Below are 20054 nucleotides of genomic sequence, written 5' to 3' on the forward strand. Positions count from 1 at the left end.
GTTATTTATACAATTATAGCGAAAAAATTATAGTATGATTGATAATAAGTTAGAAAATAAAAAATAATTAGATAAAATATATCGAAATATTATTCTGCATGATGAAAATAAACAACAAATAAAAATATTAAAAAATTAACAAATGTGTGTCTTAGAAATAATTTGAGAGACTATTGAAATAAATCGTACAAAGAAAAATAAATATGTATAATTAAGAGTATGATAAGATGAAAAATACCTTAGAAATCTAAGAAAACTTTTCAAATATCAATATATATACTCAATGGTTGAGAAATAACGAAAATCGTTTTAGTGAAACAAAAAAGTTCTTCAAATGAAACACAAATGAATAATAATAAGTAAATATTTTTTTTATATTACCTAATAAATGAAAGGTTTATGTTATTAAACACTTAAATTGAAAGTACTAAACATTCTTATGTGAAAAGAAAATATATAATAAATAAAAATATTAAAAATAATAAATATTCAAATGTGAGACATAAAATTTTTTAATTGACATACATCATTTTAACATAATTACATAAATGTCATGATAAGATGAAAAAAATATTGGAGATGCGAATGAGTTTCATGATAAATCAAATAATTAAAAGAAATAAAAATTGAAAGTATATATATATATATATTATATGGGTTATTTAATTAATTGTGAATATTTTAATAATTTAAATAGAGATGGAGATATGGCGGGGATTCCCCATACTCATACCTATACCCAGTCAATGCGGGGATTCCCCGTCAAAACGGAGACGGGTTCGGGCAATACCCACGGGAACGAATTTATTTGCCATCTTTAAGAGGAGGTTCTTAATCCTTTGACATATAAGGAAGCTTGTTTTATGGAGGAATTGCAAATAACTACTAAATAGACTAATAAGATTGATAAGAGATAATTTTCTAATACTGAAGAGGATGATGAGTAAGTTCAAACAATAAGAAAATCTGATATGAGTAGCCAAAGAAAGTTAATATTAAAATTTCCAAAGTAAAAAATTCTAAAAATTAAAGACCTTTTTGGAATGTGAAAGAAATGACTAATGATAATTTTTTTTAATATGACGAGGAATTTGTGTTTTTTTAGTATATATAGTTCAAAATACATAATGATTTTCATGAAAAAATCATGTGTTTTTTTTTTCATAATATATATTTTTTGACTATTTATGTGATATAGTTTTGTTGTAATTACTAAAATTTTCTTTTCTTTTCCTTTTTCTTTTTTTAATAAAATTTTCATCTAACGAGAACGTTACCTAAATTTTAAAATAACTTAAAAAAAAATCTAAATTATAATTTAAGTTTGTTATAAATTATAAACCATTCACTTGTAATTTAAGGTTATTTATTTATTTTATTGAGGAAAAAGAATTCAGAGTACAATAATTAAATTCATTCAATTATTACTGTCATAATAGTTTTTTAATTCATTATTAAATTTATTTTAAGTTTACAGAAATGATTTATTTTTACATACTGAAATGGAATACTCAATTATTTAATTTCATAATATATAAAATTATTAGTTGTTACTCTATTTAAATTTAAACTCTTTATTTTAATTAATTATATAAATAACTTAAATACAATTTTCCAAAAAAAATATTATGATTTTAATTTACAAAATAAAATAATTATGTTAAATTCTAATTGCATTTGTATAAACTTAAATATATATTATTTTTTTAAAAATCCATGACAGGGTATTGTTAGTACTAGCACAAAAGCATTTGTAAATTGTAAGTAAATAAAAATAATAAGTTTTCACCATCGTTACATTAGCAAAAACTTAGAAGGAATCAAACACAACTCAGTAAAAGGTACACCTGAGTGGATCTAATGTTACCTTGTGTCCCGAATGTTGTCGATCAATTGTTGTCGAAACGTGTTTGGGTTTTAAGGCAAAGCTTAATCACTCCCACGTGCTATCTGTATCACACGATAATGCGCCTATGCATGGCTGACAGAGTTACTTAGCGTTCTTATGTCTGCTGTCGTGGAAGTTTCTACCACCACATCGCAATGCCACATATCACCTTCCCCTCTATTATTCCCACTTGTCATCTTTCTAAAGGGAACCCAAATATTAAATTTTGATAGTGAAATTTATCTCCAATAATGTGCCACGCCAAATACTTTCTGGCCTCACAATTTTTTCCGACCCCACCTTCCCAATTCATTATTTTTACTTCTTCAGGGATGATCACAACTTTTACCACTTCGAGGATGAATCTGGTTTATCCTTAACTGTGTAAAACAAATATAAATTGTTGTCTCAATCTTACATGTCTGATTCATGGTTAAATGTCACAGTTTTACGTTGTTGTGCTCTTTTTTAGAACTGATATCTGTTTACAGTTTTAAGATCAAAATTTACTGGAGAAGATTCAAGGGAAAACCACTGAACATGAAGAGAGTAGAATCCGATGAAGTCTACGTCAATAGTAGTGAATTTCGAACGTTAAAAAATGTGATATTCCAGCTTTTGTTTTTTTTTTGTTCTTTTACTTATTTCCAACCGAGAAGGTGGACAAAATAAATGGTGTATGAAATGGATATTACACGTTTGCTCTTGCCTCAAGAATATTTTTGTGTTTTTTTTTTTAAAGAGAAATATTGAGCAAGTGTTGGGGCGTATTTATTGTGTTTATGTGAACCTCGAACGTTATCTTTTCTATTTGAGGTCCAACATGAAGTGAAAGCGGAAAGACATTAGAGAGAAAGGTTAATTGTGCAACCGAATCACAAGACCATTTTCATGTTTTCGTTACAAAGTTTTCACGTTTCAATGTTTCTTTCCCAAAGAGACTGTGTGTGATTACTTTTACCAGAGGAAACTCTGTCCCTCTCTCTCTCTTTCTGCACAATTTGGTGAATTTTGGGCTAGTTTTGTTGTGCTTTTCATGTGTTATTTATTGCATGTACGTTATGTACTTAGACTCATTAATTCTTTCTCATTCCAACAGAACCTTAGGTGTTGGTGGTGGTGCCTGGTCTGTAGTAATCATCAACAGAGATAACTCATAAATGGAGAAACAGAAAGTGTCTACAAAGCATGATTCTGATGGCAGCAGTGATCAAGCAGATTCATTTCCAATATTTGAATTGCGCGAGAGTCAAAATGTTGGACAGCAGAGGATCAGAAGAGAGGAAGATGATACAAAAGCTGTGAGATTCGATGGAGCTTCTGCAATTTCTTCCTCTAATTCTGCAAACAAGTGGATGGCATTTGCTAGGGACCCTGGTGCTGCAGTTGATAGCAACTCAGCAACAAATGATAAAAGAACAAGTGAAGAAAATTACTTGGGGAATCATCTGAAGGACAAGTCTTCTTCTGATCAACAAGTTTTAACTGAAGCAAACATAGCTGAAAGAACTGCTGAATGGGGTCTTGTGGTGAACTCTGGGAACTTCAAAACCAGTGCCTCTTTTGATGGTGACAGAGTCAGAAACTTATCAGATAGATTTGCTGAATCAACAAGGACTTCTGGGGATTCAAATTTTGGATCTGAGTCATCATCAGGGGTGTTAAGGGTGTCACAAGAGTTGAGGGATGCATTGGCGACGCTGCAACAGACATTTGTTGTCTCTGATGCAACTAAACCAGACTGTCCAATCATGTATGCCAGTAGTGGTTTTTTCACCATGACTGGCTATTCTTCTAAGGAGATTATTGGAAGGAATTGGTGAGCATTTTCTGCCTTCACAGTAGCAATATATGTTGTTTCAAATTTCAATCACCCTTATAGCTCCCCATTTTCACCAAAAGTAGTTAGCTGAGGAAAACATACTGTGCACATGGGAAATTTATGTTAATTAAGATGTTTAACTAAAGAATGCATAGTTATTAATGAAGCATCCAATTTCTGGTTTCAGTCGATTTCTTCAGGGGCCTGATACAGACAAGAATGAAGTGGCGAAAATTCGGGATGCAACTAGAAATGGAAGAAGTTATTGTGGCAGACTATTAAACTACAAGAAAAATGGAACTCCATTCTGGAATCTTCTCACTGTCACCCCCATCAAAGATAACCAAGGCAATACTATCAAATTCATCGGGTCAGTTCTGCCTTTCCTATCTGGTTTTTCCTGGTTTTCCTGATTTACTTGATCAGGGAAGTCCTATTGGGCTAACTACAACTGTGGTTAGCTTTTATGTTAACCAATCCAAAGGTTTGAAACAAAACGCTGGGTTTAGAAACAATATAAAGTGATGAGGATGCATACTAGGGTTCTCATTTTTTTCATTATGAAGTAGAAGTTCAGAACAAGGTTTTTGTTCATTATTTATGCATCAAGTATGGTAGAATTTGAGGAGTTTATTACTGTCTCATAGGCTAACTTCTGATGGGTTTTTGTTACATTTATTGCCTTTCTAAATTAAAATAATCTGTTTCTCATTAGATTTCGATGAACACTTCCTTTAGATTTACAGAAGCAGCTCTTTAGTTTCATTTTCTATGATGTGAGTCTGTGATTCTGAAGCATTATTGTTAACACTTTATCATGGTATCAAAGTTTAAAGTTTTTTTGAGGGACTGTGAGAGAAAAAAGAGAAGCTGAAAAAGCTAATGAGAAAAACCACACGCAAAAATCCTTCGAAACAAAAATGGCTTCCAATAATTCTTTACCTTCACCGCCCATTTTTTCTAGTGAGAACTTTCATCTTTGGGCTGCAAAGATGAGGTCTTACCTGAGAGCTCAAAGGATGTGGAATGCAGGTGAAGATGGTAGTATTGAAACTCCATTAGTACATTTGAGTGAAAATTGAAAAAGAAAGAAAAGAAAAGCTATGCATTTAAGAGAATAGTTATGATCCTTCTACAAATTTTAGCATTAACAAATCAAGTAGTGTGCTTTCAGGGAAAATGGTGTTATCTGGAATGTGAATTCTAAGTATCTAACAGTTTTTGTTAGTAACATCCGAAATAAATATGCTTACTGCTTAATACAGTTATTACTACAGAATGCAGGTTGAGGTGAGCAAGTACACTGAAGGAGTGAATGAAAAGGCGTTACGACCAAATGGATTACCCAAGTCATTAATTCGATATGATGGTAATATATTGAGCCATTTTTAGTAATGTCTGATGTTCTGTGTTTATATGTAATGATTTAATTTCATTTACCAGCTCGTCAAAAGGAAAAAGCTTTGGGTTCCATCACCGAGGTTGTGCAAACTGTTAAGGACCCAAAATCTATTATTAGTAATAGGAGTGATGATACTGCCTCCATGCAAGAAGTGGAACAGAAAATGAACCTTGATTTTGTTTTGCCGAAGTCTGCTGTTGCTGGGAATACAAGCACACCTGGTAGACAACCTTCTCCACTTAACATCCCACGAATAAGTTCTAATCAGGAAAAGATCAGAACATCACGATCAGGACGGATTTCTCTCAAGGGGTATTAATTTCTTTATAGCTTAGCCAAAAATCAATTCTTTATAGGATCAGAACACCTGCTAAAAAATAAATTTTTAAAGCTTTTCTGTTTTGCTTACATTCGATTCACTAGCTATCTCCTATTGGGTTATTCTGAATGTTCTTGAAATTCATTGTGTGTTCTTGAAATTCTTTTCCTTTCATTGCAGTCTTAAAGGGAAATCTCAGAGTTATGGTGGGAGAGATGAGGAGAAGTACGTTGTTGAACCTGAGGTTTTGATGACCAAAGAAATAGAGTGGTCGAACAATTTGGAGAACTCACTGAGAGAAAGGGACATGAGGCAAGGAATTGATCTAGCAACCACATTGGAGCGGATAGAAAAGAACTTCGTGATTTCTGATCCTAGACTGCCAGATAACCCAATTGTAAGACAGTTTTTTTTCTCTTAAGGTGCCTCAACCCTCTAAATTCACTTGGTTGCTTGATCTATATACTATTCATTGAAGACATAGAAGCAGTTATGGATGATCACATGTAGCATGTGTATGCAGAATATATACTTGTTGTGTTTGTTGAAAATATAGCTTTTAAGTAATACTATTGCTTTCTGCGCAGATATTTGCATCTGATAGCTTTCTTGAGCTTACAGAATATACACGAGAAGAAATTCTGGGACGAAATTGTCGGTATAAACTTTTCTATATCTTTGTATACAAAAAGAGTTTCATTTTTCTTCAGTGCTGTCTTCTCTCTCGGAAACACTCTTCTGATGGATTTCTGTCTACTTTTAATAAATTAGTTTCCATTTCAGTATCACACTGTTTCTTACCAACTAGAGAAGTTGGTCAATGTTTTTCCTGATTGTGTAGTACTCTGTCGTTTGAATGTATTTTCTTCAATCATTTAGAAGTTCACGTCAATAGAAGAATGCATGGCATACAATTTCATAAACCAGGGTAGTGATAAGTAAGAAATGTGTCAATCACCTTTGTCTTTTGAGTAATCCTGAACTTTTGTCTTTCAAAGAAGAATACATCATCAATTTAGTTAGAGAAATTTATTCATTAAGATATCATGTCCTGTTTCTGACATTTTTAGACTGATAAACTTAATGCAAGCTTTTGATTGCAATGTTAGTAATATGACAGTTCACTTGTATAGGTTTCTTCAAGGACCAGAAACAGATCAGGCAACTGTTTCTAAGATAAGGGATGCTATCAGAGAACAGAGGGAAATCACTGTTCAGTTGATCAACTATACTAAGAGTGGTAAATAACCGGTCAAATTACATCCATACTTCTGATGACTTTCTCTCTTCAGTCATACACTTTCTTTATTCATTTTTTTTTCTATTTAAAGTTGGGTGGCAATTGATTTAGATAATGTGTTTTCATTTTTCAAATCTAGCATTATTTTTGTTTATTTATTGTTTACCTGTTCAAATCTTCTAATTTCTATCATGTAGGAAAGAAGTTTTGGAATTTGTTTCACTTGCAACCTATGCGTGACCAAAAGGTGATTGTGATATTGTTATGCAAGAAAACAAATAATTTGAGTCTCGAGCATTCAGTATCTATGAAACAATACATTGTCTTCCCCTCATTTTAGTTTTTTATGTCATTTTGAACGATTTGTGTTTAGGGCGAACTTCAATACTTCATTGGCGTTCAACTAGATGGAAGTGATCATGTAGAACCCTTAAAAAACCGCTTGTCTGAGACAACTGAGCTACAGAGTGCTAAGTTGGTGAGTATTGTCTTTTCAGTCTTAGCTTTTCACTTACTGGTTCGAGTATTCTAATGTCAATATAAAAGGTTGTTTGTAGAATTCCAGTATAAAGTTGAGTTCCTCATGTAAATTTCTTTGCATACTTTATTTGATTATCTTCATCATTTACCTCTCATATTAGGTGAAAGCCACTGCAGAAAATGTGGATGAAGCTGTCCGAGAACTTCCCGATGCCAACTTGGTAAGGTATTTCCATTTGGGTTAGCAACACCCTACCTGTGTATATATTTTTTTGGATTTCCTATAATGCATTATTTTATATTCGTAATAGTTGTGTCATTTGAAGAAGAGTGATATGGTATTTTTTGTCAGTCATATTTGCTGATATCAAATGAATCTGTTATGTTGCAGAGGCCAGAAGATTTGTGGGCAGTTCATTCCCAACCTGTCTATCCACGACCTCACAGAAAGGATAATCCTTCTTGGATAGCAATACAAAAGGTACATACCTGTTCATGCATTTCACTTCCTTTGTATGACTTTGTCGAGTCATGTCATATTAGAACCTAAATCAATATGGGCTAGGCCAAACCAAGGTCAGTTAGGGCTAGGTCAGGCCAAGCCTATGTTAGGTTGTGTCAGGTCAAGCCCATGTCATGTTCAGTTGAGTCAGGCCCATATGATGTCGAGTTAGACTAGACTCGTGTCAAACTGAGTTGGGTTGGACTTAGGTCAAGTTGGATCCAAGTTAGAAAAAGTTGAGTTGGGATGGGTTTAAGTCCTGCATTCTCAGACCAAGTAAGAAATTATTTTTACTGGTTAGTTAATGTATAAATCAGTTTTAGTCAAGGGAAGGTTAGTTATAAGGAGTTTTTCTAAATAAATCCTTTAATGAGGTGCTTATGAGGTGTGGTTGTCACACTTTTAAAATTAATTAATATGATGTGTGTTTAAAGCTAGCCTGTGTTGGTCTGTGGTAGAAATATGCCTTATTTTCGTTAATTTGTTTCTTTGACTCTTTCAGGTTACTGCAAGAGGCGAAAAAATTGGTCTGCAACATTTTGTGCCCATAAGGCCACTAGGTTGTGGAGATACTGGCAGGTAGATTTCAGTTTTTTCCACAAACATTTTCTTACATCTACCACAATTAGCCTATAAAAGATCTCTTGGACAATGCAAAGGCATCATAATACAATAACAATGATGTGATTATCAAGTAATCAATTTCTAAGGTCACCTCAAGAATTTGTGGTCCCAAAATTTTCAGGATCATAGAATAAAAGTTCTCTGCTAATTAATCAAGACATCACTGTGTTTTTTGCTGCAGTGTTCATTTGGTGGAACTCAAAGGCACTGGTGAACTATATGCAATGAAAGCAATGGAAAAGTCTGTCATGCTAAATCGTAATAAGGTCTGGATATGTAAGAGTCACTAGTTTCTTCTTGAAGATTCTATGATTTTACTTTGAAAATACATGCCTTTTGTTATTATTACTACTTCTTATTTTCAACTTGAAAGGAAAAAATCACAAATGCATAGCACAATAATGAATGTTGAGACTTGAGAATTGAACTAAGGGTTCTCAAAAAGTCATGGCTCTTATGTATTCTTGGTTGTCAGCATCTGAAAAGAAAAACACTTAACCTTGCACCCTAGTCTTTCAAATATAAGTAAAACATATTAATTTAGGCTTGTGTGTTGAAGTTTCTTCACAATCTGATACCCCTTTTTCCGTTCATGAAAGTTATAGTTTCTTCACAATCTCACTCAACATATTTCTATGATTAACTGATTACTATTACAGGTTCACCGGTCATGCATTGAGAGAGAGATTATATCATTATTGGATCACCCTTTTCTTCCAACACTATACACCTCATTTCAGGTAAATATAAACCACTAACAAACTGCTATTTACAACAGTAAAAACTGAAAAATAAGATTATTGGTAATGAGAAGGGTAAGCACATAGTGACTACCAATCCTTTTAAATATGCTTATAAACTAATCACTAATTACATCTCTAATAACTTGGGCTCCCAACTGAGTTGGTTCTTGCCAATTGTTCTAACAGTTCTTTGTCTTAACAGACTTCTACACATGTATGTTTGATTTCTGACTTCTGCCACGGAGGAGAATTATTTGCATTGCTTGACAGACAACCAATGAAGATTTTCAGAGAAGAATCAGCAAGGTACTTTTAGTTTCCTAATAACACAAACTAGACTAATAACTATTCTATAACAAATGAGATTGAATACTCACTACATTCATCAACCTGGACATATTATACCTTGAACTATTAAAAACGATGAATATATTTATAATGCAGACCGTTATCTTTTTTGTTAATTTTATCAATCATGTATCCAGATTCTATGCGGCAGAGGTTGTCATTGGTTTGGAATATCTCCACTTTCTAGGTAAGCTGCTCAGTGTATCTTCTTCATTTTGAATAGTTCATATACATTCTTAAGCACTTTTGTATTCAATATATCTTTGATCTCTAAGCTGGCATAGGTAACGTTCATATGATTTTCTATGCTACTTTTGGTGTTCACTGTTAAGTTAGAATTCATTCCTTCAGCATTGCCAGTTGACAGCTTAGCAAAAACTCCAACCATTAAAAAATCTGAGGTTATAATTTAGAAGACAGTGTTTATGTAAAGCAAATCAGGCAAAAAGAAGCTTCACTTGAACTAAAAGTAACTATTAGTGTAGGTTAGGTTCAACACATTTTGAAGATATTGTACTCACTTTTGCTAGCTATGTCCAATGAGACACTGTGCTGAAGCGCAATAATCCCATCAATCATATGAGAGAGTGCCTCTGTCTTTGGTAAAAAAGACAGATCATCAAAAAACTTTGCAGGTTTAGCAGTGTTCAAGGTTTTCCTTCCTTACAATTTTTCCATGTATTTTAGCAGTGTTCAAGGTTTTCTTGTCTTATCTTGTGTTTGATCATACCGTTACTATATCTTTTTTATATTTTTGTATGCTATGCCAACATAGTCCATGTGATTGTTTCGGAAGCAACATGTCCTGATAGAATATTTTTTATTATGCACAACAATGAGAGGAAAAGGTAGATACTGAATCTTAGGTTATCTGAATATTGTTTTCTTTTATTGAACCTGTCTAGGTATAATTTATCGTGACTTAAAGCCTGAAAATATCTTACTTCAGAAGGATGGTCATGTTGTATTAACTGACTTTGATCTATCATCTATGACATCGTGTAAACCCCAGGTGCGTATCCTTATTCCTGCATAAGCATGGTCAATTTTTTTTATAAGTTATTGGAAATTCTTGACCAATACATGATATTAATTGGTGTATCACACTTCTCCAATGATCTAGTTGTGGTAGAAAAAAGTGTTACCCCAGGCTTTAAATATCAGTAGATATAATGCATTTTATCTACTGATATTTGAAAAAAACAATTTTGTTATTGTTGTCCTGTTTTAGAGTCACCAGGTATCTAGTAGTAATGACACTTTTCTTAACAATCATTACATAAAAACTATGTCTTGTCCTTATCTGTAGTTGCATCTTTAGGTTAGTAAAGGAACTGATATACTAAGGTTAGATGCTTAAATTAAAGTTAATTTTTACAGGTTGTGAAGCAAGCATTACCTGGTAAAAGAAGAAAATCACGAAGTGAACCACCACCAATACTTGTTGCAGAGCCAATTACACAATCAAACTCATTTGTTGGAACTGAAGAATATATTGCCCCTGTATGGTGATTTCAATTCTGCTTCATACACAATCAAACTTGAGGACGTTTATTATAGTCTATTCAAATCATAACAACGTTATTTTGTTATTCATTTGTTGTTATATGTCATTAATATATCATTGTCATTATCATCTTTTAAGCTTTTTAAGGTGCTTGATTGATTTCAGGAAATTATAACTGGAGCTGGGCATACTAGCGCTATAGATTGGTGGACCCTTGGTAATCACTTTCATCCTTATGCTTGAATACCAACTATGAAGCTTTATTTTGTTACTAATCATTGATAAAATGAATTAGGCTGAAATGGTTCTTAATAAAGACACAAGGATTCAAAAGGGTAGGTTTTTTCTTTTTCTTTATTTTTGACATTAACAATTCTGTTTCTCTCTGTTTAGGTATCTTATTGTATGAGATGCTGTATGGTCGTACACCATTTAGAGGAAAGAACAGACAGAGGACATTTTCCAACATCTTACACAAGGATCTTACCTTTCCAAGCAGCATCCCGGTACACAAAAAAATAGTGCTTCATTTTTTTAATTACTTCAACTTACAACTTTCTGCATAAATTACATGTAATTCCCAACTTCAAATAATGGGTAGTGAAACTGATGTAGAAAATCGTAAGTTCACAGCCACTCAAATACATAGGATCTTGATTTCAAATTTCTCTATAGATGTGAAAAATAATACATTGTTTGACAGAGGAAGTGGTCTTTTGAGATCCATAGATACATCTCACAAAAAATGTGCAAATTATCACAATTCACTATGCTACTGTTTTTGATCTTACATGAACTGATACAGTTCTGAAAATTTTCAGGCTAGTCTTGCAGCCAGACAGTTGATTAATGCACTACTGCAGAGAGATCCAACAAGTCGTCTAGGTTCAACCACTGGTGCAAATGAAATCAAACAACACCCTTTTTTCCGTGGAATCAATTGGCCTCTAATCCGCAACATGGTAAAATCCTTGTTATTACTTTTCAAGTCAGTGATTAGAAAAATACCGATTACCTCAAATATCCCTAAAAATGCATTTAATTGGTCAATTTTGAATTTATAATCCAAACTAGTCCATAAGGTCCTGATGTGGGGACTACATTTGCTGACAAAAGCTGCATTCAAGGACCTCAAGAACATTCAATCTCTATCATCATCGTGCCACATATCTCTGTATAAGCCAATTTAGGGTTGGTCAAAGTAGTCGAATTGAATGGGACAACTACTTGATGGGTGTATCAAGGGAGGAGGTTCACCGGCACTAACGATCTAAGAACTTAAGTCAGTAAAAACAAGTCAAGTAGTGTAGTTGTACACTTTAAATTACACATAAGCCTATTATAAAACAGCGACCAACGAGTTCAAATATATAAAATTAAGGAGGCAAAATAATTTTTTTTCAAATACATGGTACGGTAATAATTTTAAGAAAATCAGAGGTACTTACACATCCTAATATACACGTAGGTCTGTCACTATTTATTGGAGAGAAACAATAAGATTTACTCGACGTGAGACTTAAACTCGTATTTGAATACCCATCGGTACTACCCTCTACACTTTTTTAACCAGAAAAAGAAAAAAAGACAACAGCCACTCTAATCATGTTTTTAGAACTTGTTGAAGTTGTTAACTGCTTATTACTGCAGTGATGAATGAGTTATCTTTTTGATGCAGACTCCACCTCCATTAGATGTTCCTCTAAAACTGATAGGAAAAGATCCAGTGGCGAAGGATATAAAATGGGAAGATGATGGAGTGCTAGCTAGCTCCATTGATATGGATATTTTTTGACGGCTCAGTGTTTACTTTACTCATGATGTTATGTCAGCATTTTATCTGATAGACCATGCTGCAACAATCACGGAGTGATGTTAAAGTGTAATAGAGTATCTGTTGATTTGGTAATGGTTCAATACCATTATGTGATCTGCAAATAGACACATTCAAACAAAATCTAAGTTATGTAGGATTAGCAGAAAATTAGAATGTACAATGTACAATGAACAAGCATCCTAGTTATGCATGTCCAGAATACATCAATAATATACTTCTGTAGATGCCTTCAAAATATCAATGTCACTGCTTATTTTTATTATCTATATATAAACTGATTTATTTATTGCCATTTGTAGGAATGTGAGAAAGAGAAAATGGAAAAGAACAAAAAATCAGAATACCATGTAGTGAAGCATAAATTCAAAAACGAAAAAAAAAAAATCATAATGAATGAAAATTGAAATGATTCTTCAACATTATTATATCACTTGGTTATATATGGGAAGATGCTTTTACATTACATAATATAGACTTTTGACAGAAGATTATGTAAAAAGTATCACAAGTGGACCTAGTTTTGAAAAAAAAAATCTAAATAAAATTCTAAAATAGATAAAGATTTAATTTATCGTTTTAATAGTTACTAATATATTTACGATGTAATTTCATGAAAATTATAATTGATTTGAAATTTTCGAAAATTTTAAAAGTGAAGCTATTAACTTTATTTTTTAGTTAGAGGGATGTTATTTAACATTTATTATTAAGTCCAGAAGTGAAACTTTTTCAGGTTATTAAGTATATCGTTTTAATGAATACAGACAGGAATAAAATATCAACTCAGCAGAGTGAATCCATTCATTTTTAGAAAAAAGTTACGTGGTACAATATGACTATTAGACTTAAAAAAAAATAATAATAATTTGATGTCATTGTGAGTTTTCTAAAGCTTAATAAACCTTTTATCGTTAAGGAATTTTGCTAATTTCGTTATTTAAATAAAATGTCTAAATTATTTACATAACATATACATGTATTTTAAATGAAAGAACAACAATAAAAATTTTCAACCGGGTTGAATTTATTATTTGTGTATCAAATACGATAAGAAGGATAAAAATGACAATTTAAACCCATAGTGAATTCATTAACTTTGGAAATAATTTCCGGTGAAATAAAATTTATAAATGACTTTGTTTGTTAGGCTCTTTTTTCCTAAATTAAAATAAACTAATTGTTCAGGGTATTTTGATGTTTTTCCAAAGCATTATAAACTTTGAGTCGTTAGTTCAGGTTATTTTTATGATTTTCTTATTTAAATTGTGGTAATAAAGTTTCTAATCTTAAAATTATAAATTTACCACTTTATCAATAATAGTAAAAAATATTTTTTGATAATGTTATATATGTTTAAGATAAAAGGAAAGAGAAAGATATTTTTTATTAAAAAATTAATTTATTATCATCTTGAATATTTTAATAAGAGTAACATTACATCTTTTATGTTTGTTTTAGTTTAACTCATGAAGATTGAAAGTTAGATTATTATCTTCTTTATCAAACGTTTCCATGAGAGATTTGACTAAAAGTAATTTCTATAAAATCTTAACTTTTAACTTTTTAAAAGTACTATATTTTGTAAACTGAACCGAAGCTTCTCAACAAACTTACGATAAATAGTGTGTGAGATAGTAATTTGAGCAAACCTAGATGTTAATATATGCACTACAATCACTATTTGCATTCTTCTATATGATAACTTCTCATTCTATGATGATGAGCTTGTAAAGTATGTATTTCTCTATTTTAGTGATTCTGGGATTGAAAAATATATTGATATCCTCCATTTTTTTTCAATAATAAATCTATTTATAATACAATTCAAAGAATCACAAAAAGCAAAAAATTACACGTGTCATTTTCTCTGAATTTGTTCAATTTCAAAATTTTTTATTTTTTTACCTCTTAAGGTAATTTGGACACGTGTCATCTTCTTAGCCCGTCTCAGCCATCTTTCTCGCTTTTCACCACACTCACGTTAATCCTCTCTCTTGACTTTCTCTCTCTCTTCATTTTCTCTCTCTGTTTACGCACTCTTCACTTCTCTCCTTCCTCAAACCCTTCACTTCCTCTCTCTCTCTTCACTTTCTCTCTCAAACCTTTACGCACTCTCCACTTCTCTCCTTCCTCAAACCCTAGCCACACCTCTGCCTCCGCCTCCAGCTCTCTGCCTCCTCCTCCACCTCAGTCGCTCTGATTCGCTCTTCCTCCACAAACGCGACACCAAATAACGTTCTCCACCTCTCTTCACTTTCCCTCTGTCGAACCCTAACCTGTTTTACGCATTCTCCACTTCTACGCCATCGACCTCCCTTCCTTCTCAACTTCATTCGACCTTTTTGCCGCGTCCAACCATCTCCACGATTCTCTCGATTCGTACTGTTTTAGGGTTAACATCAATTTTTTTTGCTTCTAACTAATTTTTTTGGTTTGTTTTGTTTGTGTAGATGGTTTTTTTGCTTCAGACGCTCTTCTTGCACAAACGCGATCCACCTCTGTTCTTTCTGAACTTCATTCGACATTTTTGTTGTGTCCACGATTCTCTTTACTGAAACCATCTCCACTTTTGTGCCGCATGAAACGCTCTCCATTGGAATCGCACTCTCCCCCTTTCTGCCTCATCAAACCCTAGCCAGCTCTCTGACGCCGCCTGAAATGCGATCCTCAAACCCTAATTTTTTGTTCTTAGACTCAGTGAATCCAACTTCGTTAACATCAATTTTTTTGTCTTCTAACTCATTTTTTGGTTTGTTTTGTTTCTGTAGATTGTTTTTGTTCTTCTGTGCGCCCATCTCTCTGACGCCGCGTCAAACGCTCTCCATCGCTCTTTGGTAATAACTTTTATCTCTTCACTTTTAATTTGAAACCCTAATTTTTCATTTCTTACTCATTTTTTTCTTTGTGTAGATTTTTTTTGTGGTCCTGTACCTTTTGAAAACCTCTCGATTTCTCTGTTGAATCAGACTCAAACCCTACCATTTCAATCTGATATGTTGCCTATTGCATGTTTTATTGGTTTCTATTAACTGAGAAAGTTGCTTCACTTCTTAATCTTTTTTATTGTTAATGTTTGCTCAAATTTGATGCGATTATACATCAACTTTCAAGAAATCCCACCATTTCAGGTTTGCTTAATTCGAACCCCAAAATTTGAGGTTTATTTCATTTTTATGTTAATTTTATATTTTATCTTACTTCATCAATGTGATATGTTGTTGTAACTCATTTTTTTGTTTTTTTTGTTTATGTAGATTGTTTTTGGGTTCATTCCTTCATTAACTCTAATAAGATAACTTCATCCTGACGTGCACTACGTATTCCAGTTGCTGATCAAATTTATTTTTCTCCACTGCTGATGAGAATATGTTTTAATCAAATTAATTCCTTTAATATGTTGTATTGTTTAATTCATGTGTTTTGATTAAACATGTCTTTCTTTGTTATTGATTTTCTGATGTTTGATGAAGAAGTTTGAGCTTCATCTTATTGTCCCTCAACTTTAAATGCAGAATTTCATAAGATAATTTGTTCTTCATTCTTTATGAATTATTTATGAATTTGTTGTATTGATTTTTTTTGTTGTTGGATCGTTCATTCAATGATCTTCCATATTACAGTTTTAAAAATCTAATTTTATCGCCTATTGCATGTTTTATTGGTTTCTATTAATTGAGAAACTTGCTTCACTTCTTAATCTTTTTTATTGTTAATGTTTGCTCAAATTTGATGCGATTATACATCAACTTTCAAGAAATCCCACCATTTCAGGTTTGCTTAATTCGAACCCCAAAATTTGATGTTTATTTATTTTTTATGTTAATTTTATATTTTATCTTACTTCATCAATTTGATATGTTGTTGTAACTCATTTTTTTTTTTTGTTTTTTTTGTTTATGTAGATTGTTTTTGGGTTCATTCCTTCATTAACTCTAATAAGATAACTTCATCCTGACGTCCATTACGTATTCCAGTTGCTGATCAAATTTCTTTTTCTCCACTACTGAGGAGAATATGTTTTAATCAAAGGAATTCCTTTAATATGTTGTATTGTTTAATTGTTTAATTCATGTGTTTTGATTAAACATGTCTTTCTTTGTTATTGATTTTCTGATGTCTGATGAAGAAGTTTGAGCTTGATCTTATTGTCCCTCAACTTTAAATGCAGAATCTGTTGCCATTTTATTTCATAAGATAATTTGTTGTTGATTCTTTATGAATTATTTATGAATTTGTTTTATTGATTTCTTTTGTTGTTGTATCGTTCATTCAAAGATATTCCATATTACAGTTTTAAAAATCTATTTTTGTCGCCTATTTCATGTTTTATTGGTTTCTATTAACTGAGAAACATGTCTTTCTTTGTTATTGATTTTGTGATGTCTGATGTTCTTTGTTTGATTCTTAATTGTTGTATCTTTGATTCAAAGATCTTCAATACTATAGTTTTAAAAATATATTTTTGTGGCCTATTGCATGTTGTTGATTAGTTATGAATATTTCATTCCCTTACTTTTTTCATTAGTGGTATATTGAAATCAGATCTTTATTTCCTATTTTTGTTGATTTGTCAACCTTTTCCAACATTTAAAGTTACTTTTTGTTTTCTTTTTGTACTGCTTTCTGCCATATTTTCTTTTATTGCACAACATTGAGCCATGTGAAAAACAACTTTTGTTCTTTTTTGTGATCTTCGTATTTTTGTCAGTCACTTTTCCCAATTTTTACTCCATTTGTTTAACCTAAACCACACTTTGCGTGTTGTTTCAGTAAATATCTTTTTTCATATCAAAATCTGCTTTTGCTTTTGCAGATTGTTTCTAAATTTGTGAAATGAAAACCAGAGCATGCGTATGGTGTTGTTTTGTATTTATGATCTTCCAATCTATTCTTTTTATGTTTTTATGTTTTGTACAAATACATTTCTGCAGACCTTTCTTCATTCCTTACTCTACTCTGATTTCCCTCATTTTCCTCATTCCTTCAACCATGTCTGTTATCCAAAAACACACTCACTCTTTACAAGAACTAAACCCTGAGAAGGAGAGTTGGAATATCCTTGCAAGAGTTGTAAGGTTATGGTTTGTTGAAGATTACACAAAAGGAAAAACTCCATTTTCCATGGAAATTGTTCTTCAAGACCAAGAGGTATCTTCCTTGAACTATAAACGGCTTTTATTTTTTGACTTTTCCTAAATTTTTTTTTACCCAAAAGTTTAGATATGTTTTTGTAAGTTTAAATGTGCTTCTATTTTTTCATTTATGAATCTTTTTTTTCAGGGTGTACTAATCCATGCATCTGTTAGACGCACATTGATATACAAATTCCAGTCTGAAATCAAAGAGGACAAGGTTTACACCATCCAATCTTTCAGTATTTCATGTAATGGTGGTTCTTATAGAACCACAAAACATGCCTATAAGATCAACTTCCAATTTGGAACCAAGGTCAATATGGTGCAAAGTACCTTAGTTCCGAAAACTACAACTTCATACACCCCTTTTTCAACCATCATAGCTGATGGTTTTGACATAGATTACTTAGTTAGTAAGTATGTTTTGCTTATTTTTCTTCATTTTTTTGTATAACTTTTTGTTAATTTTTTTTCTTTATTTTTCCTCTTTCTGTAGATGTGATTGGGATGTTTACTGGTGTTGGAACAGAGAGGGAGCTAGAGAAAGCTGGTAAGAAAACCAAAATGAATGTCATCCTTATTGAAGCTGATGGGTAAGCAGATTTCATTTGTTTTTGTTCTTTATTGTTTTTATTTTTCTTCATGTATTTCATCTGCTTCTCTTTTTATGTTATTTTTAACATTCAATAGTTTGCAACTGGAATGTACTTTATTTGGTCAATATGTTGATATGTTAAATGCATTTCTGGCCTCTGGAGAGGATCAACATGTTGTCATTGCTTTGCATTATTGCAAAGTGAAGACCTTCCAAGGTAACTAACATAAACCACATTATTACAATTGTATTAATGAATAAAAATCTTTTTGACATTTTCTCTTTTGTAGATAAAGTTTCTCTTCAAAACTGTATGAACTGTACCAAGATTATCTTTAACTATGATGGTGAAGATGCAACCAAGTTGAAAAAAATGTAAGTCTATATACATAACATATATCTTTGTTTATACATAGATATATGTATATCTTTGTAATATAAATTATTTTTTTAATGTAGGATGTGGGATAATACTGAATCTCCTTCTCAAGCTCTTACCCAACTTTGTGCTTCTTCTAAAGTTAGCTTAGAAGATGATTTCATTAAGCTGCATCCTAGGAGTTCAATTGAAGGTCTAAAAGATTTTAAGCAGGTTCAAATATTTGTCTCTATGTTCCACATAAATTTTTTTATTTAATGACTATTTTTTTTTCATAATTTTATATTCTAAATTTTACAGGAAAGTACTTTTGTAGTAAAAGCTACTATCAAACATGTGCTAGATCATGATGATTGGTGGTATACAGCATGTATCTGCAACAAAGCAGTTTATCCTGATTCCAAAATGTTTTTTTGTGAAAAGTGTAACAAGCATGTCATTAAGGTTACACCTAGGTAATATTTTCAATATTCACAACATGATTTTATTAATATAATATTAAGAAAACTTAATAATGTTCATAATGTCTCTATTGTCTTTTTTAGGTTTAAACTGAAACTTCGTGTAATTGATGCTACGGATTCTACAACTTTTGTTGTATTTGATCGTGATGCAAGTGCAATGTTGAAGAAATCATGCTCTGACATTCTTGACTTGCAAGACAAGGTGAAGTTTTTAATCTAATCATTTCTGCTTATATTGTTGACATTTAACTTAAATGTTTTGTATAATTTTCAAATGAATTCACAATCAATTATTTACTATTCTATATTGGGTACTTCGTTTCCACTTATTTTACTCATTATTGTTGTACAGTAATCGTTTTACATTAATTTACATCATTTATATTAATTTACTCATTATTGTTGTACAGTAATCGTTTTAAATAGATTTCTTTAAATTTATATACGTTTTGTTGTATATGCTTATTTTTAAAATTTAGTATATATTGCTAGCCTAATGTCGAAGTTTTGATATTATTTTTAATGTCAACTACATTATGATGCTAGCTACATCAAATTCATTAAGTTTTTATCTATGTATATTTTTCAACTACATTATTGTTTTCGTAACATAAAAAAATTATTTCATGTTTTCAAAACCATGATTCCTTTATCAAACAGATTGATTAACAAATCAAAAAACATTTGTAACTTTTCATTTAAAGGATAAAAGTTGATTTTTATTTTTCTTAATCATTAAGTTTTCTTCTTTTATTAATTAGTTATCTTT

At 31.6% G+C, this 20054-nt stretch overlaps 2 protein-coding genes across 3 annotated transcripts; both read left to right on the forward strand.

The window, feature by feature from the left end:
* The first annotated feature begins 2589 nt into the window (after positions 1–2589).
* PHOT2 (phototropin 2) lies at positions 2590–12974 on the forward strand. 2 transcript variants are annotated; one of them, XM_028060229.2, is made up of 23 exons: positions 2590–2745; positions 2988–3707; positions 3898–4080; positions 4988–5079; positions 5154–5424; positions 5612–5828; positions 6019–6089; positions 6565–6671; positions 6869–6918; positions 7045–7149; positions 7313–7372; positions 7543–7632; positions 8156–8232; positions 8459–8543; positions 8937–9017; positions 9223–9326; positions 9506–9555; positions 10274–10380; positions 10749–10871; positions 11041–11092; positions 11269–11381; positions 11697–11837; positions 12554–12974. In XM_028060229.2, exons 2-23 carry the CDS (start codon positions 3049–3051, stop codon positions 12668–12670), a joined length of 2955 nt encoding a protein of 984 aa, XP_027916030.2. In that variant the 5' UTR covers positions 2590–2745; positions 2988–3048; the 3' UTR covers positions 12671–12974. The 2 variants fall into 2 exon arrangements, with proteins under 2 accessions (XP_027916030.2, XP_027916029.2); XM_028060228.2 differs by having other exon boundaries at positions 2687–2892.
* Positions 12975–17701: 4727 nt separating this feature from the next.
* On the forward strand, positions 17702–19079 carry LOC114175453 (uncharacterized). Its single transcript, XM_085670459.1, has 6 exons — positions 17702–17860; positions 17993–18260; positions 18344–18440; positions 18538–18659; positions 18733–18817; positions 18902–19079. Exons 1-6 carry the CDS (start codon positions 17702–17704, stop codon positions 19077–19079), a joined length of 909 nt encoding a protein of 302 aa, XP_085526585.1.
* Positions 19080–20054: the final 975 nt, after the last annotated feature.

This window comes from Vigna unguiculata, chromosome 3 (genome assembly GCF_037176805.1).
Source record: "Vigna unguiculata cultivar grain cowpea cultivar isolate G323 ecotype 2 chromosome 3, ASM3717680v1, whole genome shotgun sequence".
NCBI lineage: Eukaryota > Viridiplantae > Streptophyta > Magnoliopsida > Fabales > Fabaceae > Vigna > Vigna unguiculata.

What these genes read in the sequence shown, in the direction of transcription:
- LOC114175453 (XM_085670459.1), top strand. Translation starts at nt 17,702, where the DNA reads ATGTCTGTTATCCAAAAACACACTCACTCTTTACAAGAACTAAACCCT. An exon ending in CAAAGTGAAGACCTTCCAAG is followed by an intron (nt 18,660 to 18,732) that starts GTAACTAACATA and finishes TCTCTTTTGTAG; the next exon opens with ATAAAGTTTCTCTTCAAAAC. An exon ending in GCAACCAAGTTGAAAAAAAT is followed by an intron (nt 18,818 to 18,901) that starts GTAAGTCTATAT and finishes TTTTTAATGTAG; the next exon opens with GATGTGGGATAATACTGAAT.
- PHOT2 (XM_028060229.2), top strand. Translation starts at nt 3,049, where the DNA reads ATGGAGAAACAGAAAGTGTCTACAAAGCATGATTCTGATGGCAGCAGT. An exon ending in GTCATTAATTCGATATGATG is followed by an intron (nt 5,080 to 5,153) that starts GTAATATATTGA and finishes TTCATTTACCAG; the next exon opens with CTCGTCAAAAGGAAAAAGCT. An exon ending in CCTTTCCAAGCAGCATCCCG is followed by an intron (nt 11,382 to 11,696) that starts GTACACAAAAAA and finishes GAAAATTTTCAG; the next exon opens with GCTAGTCTTGCAGCCAGACA.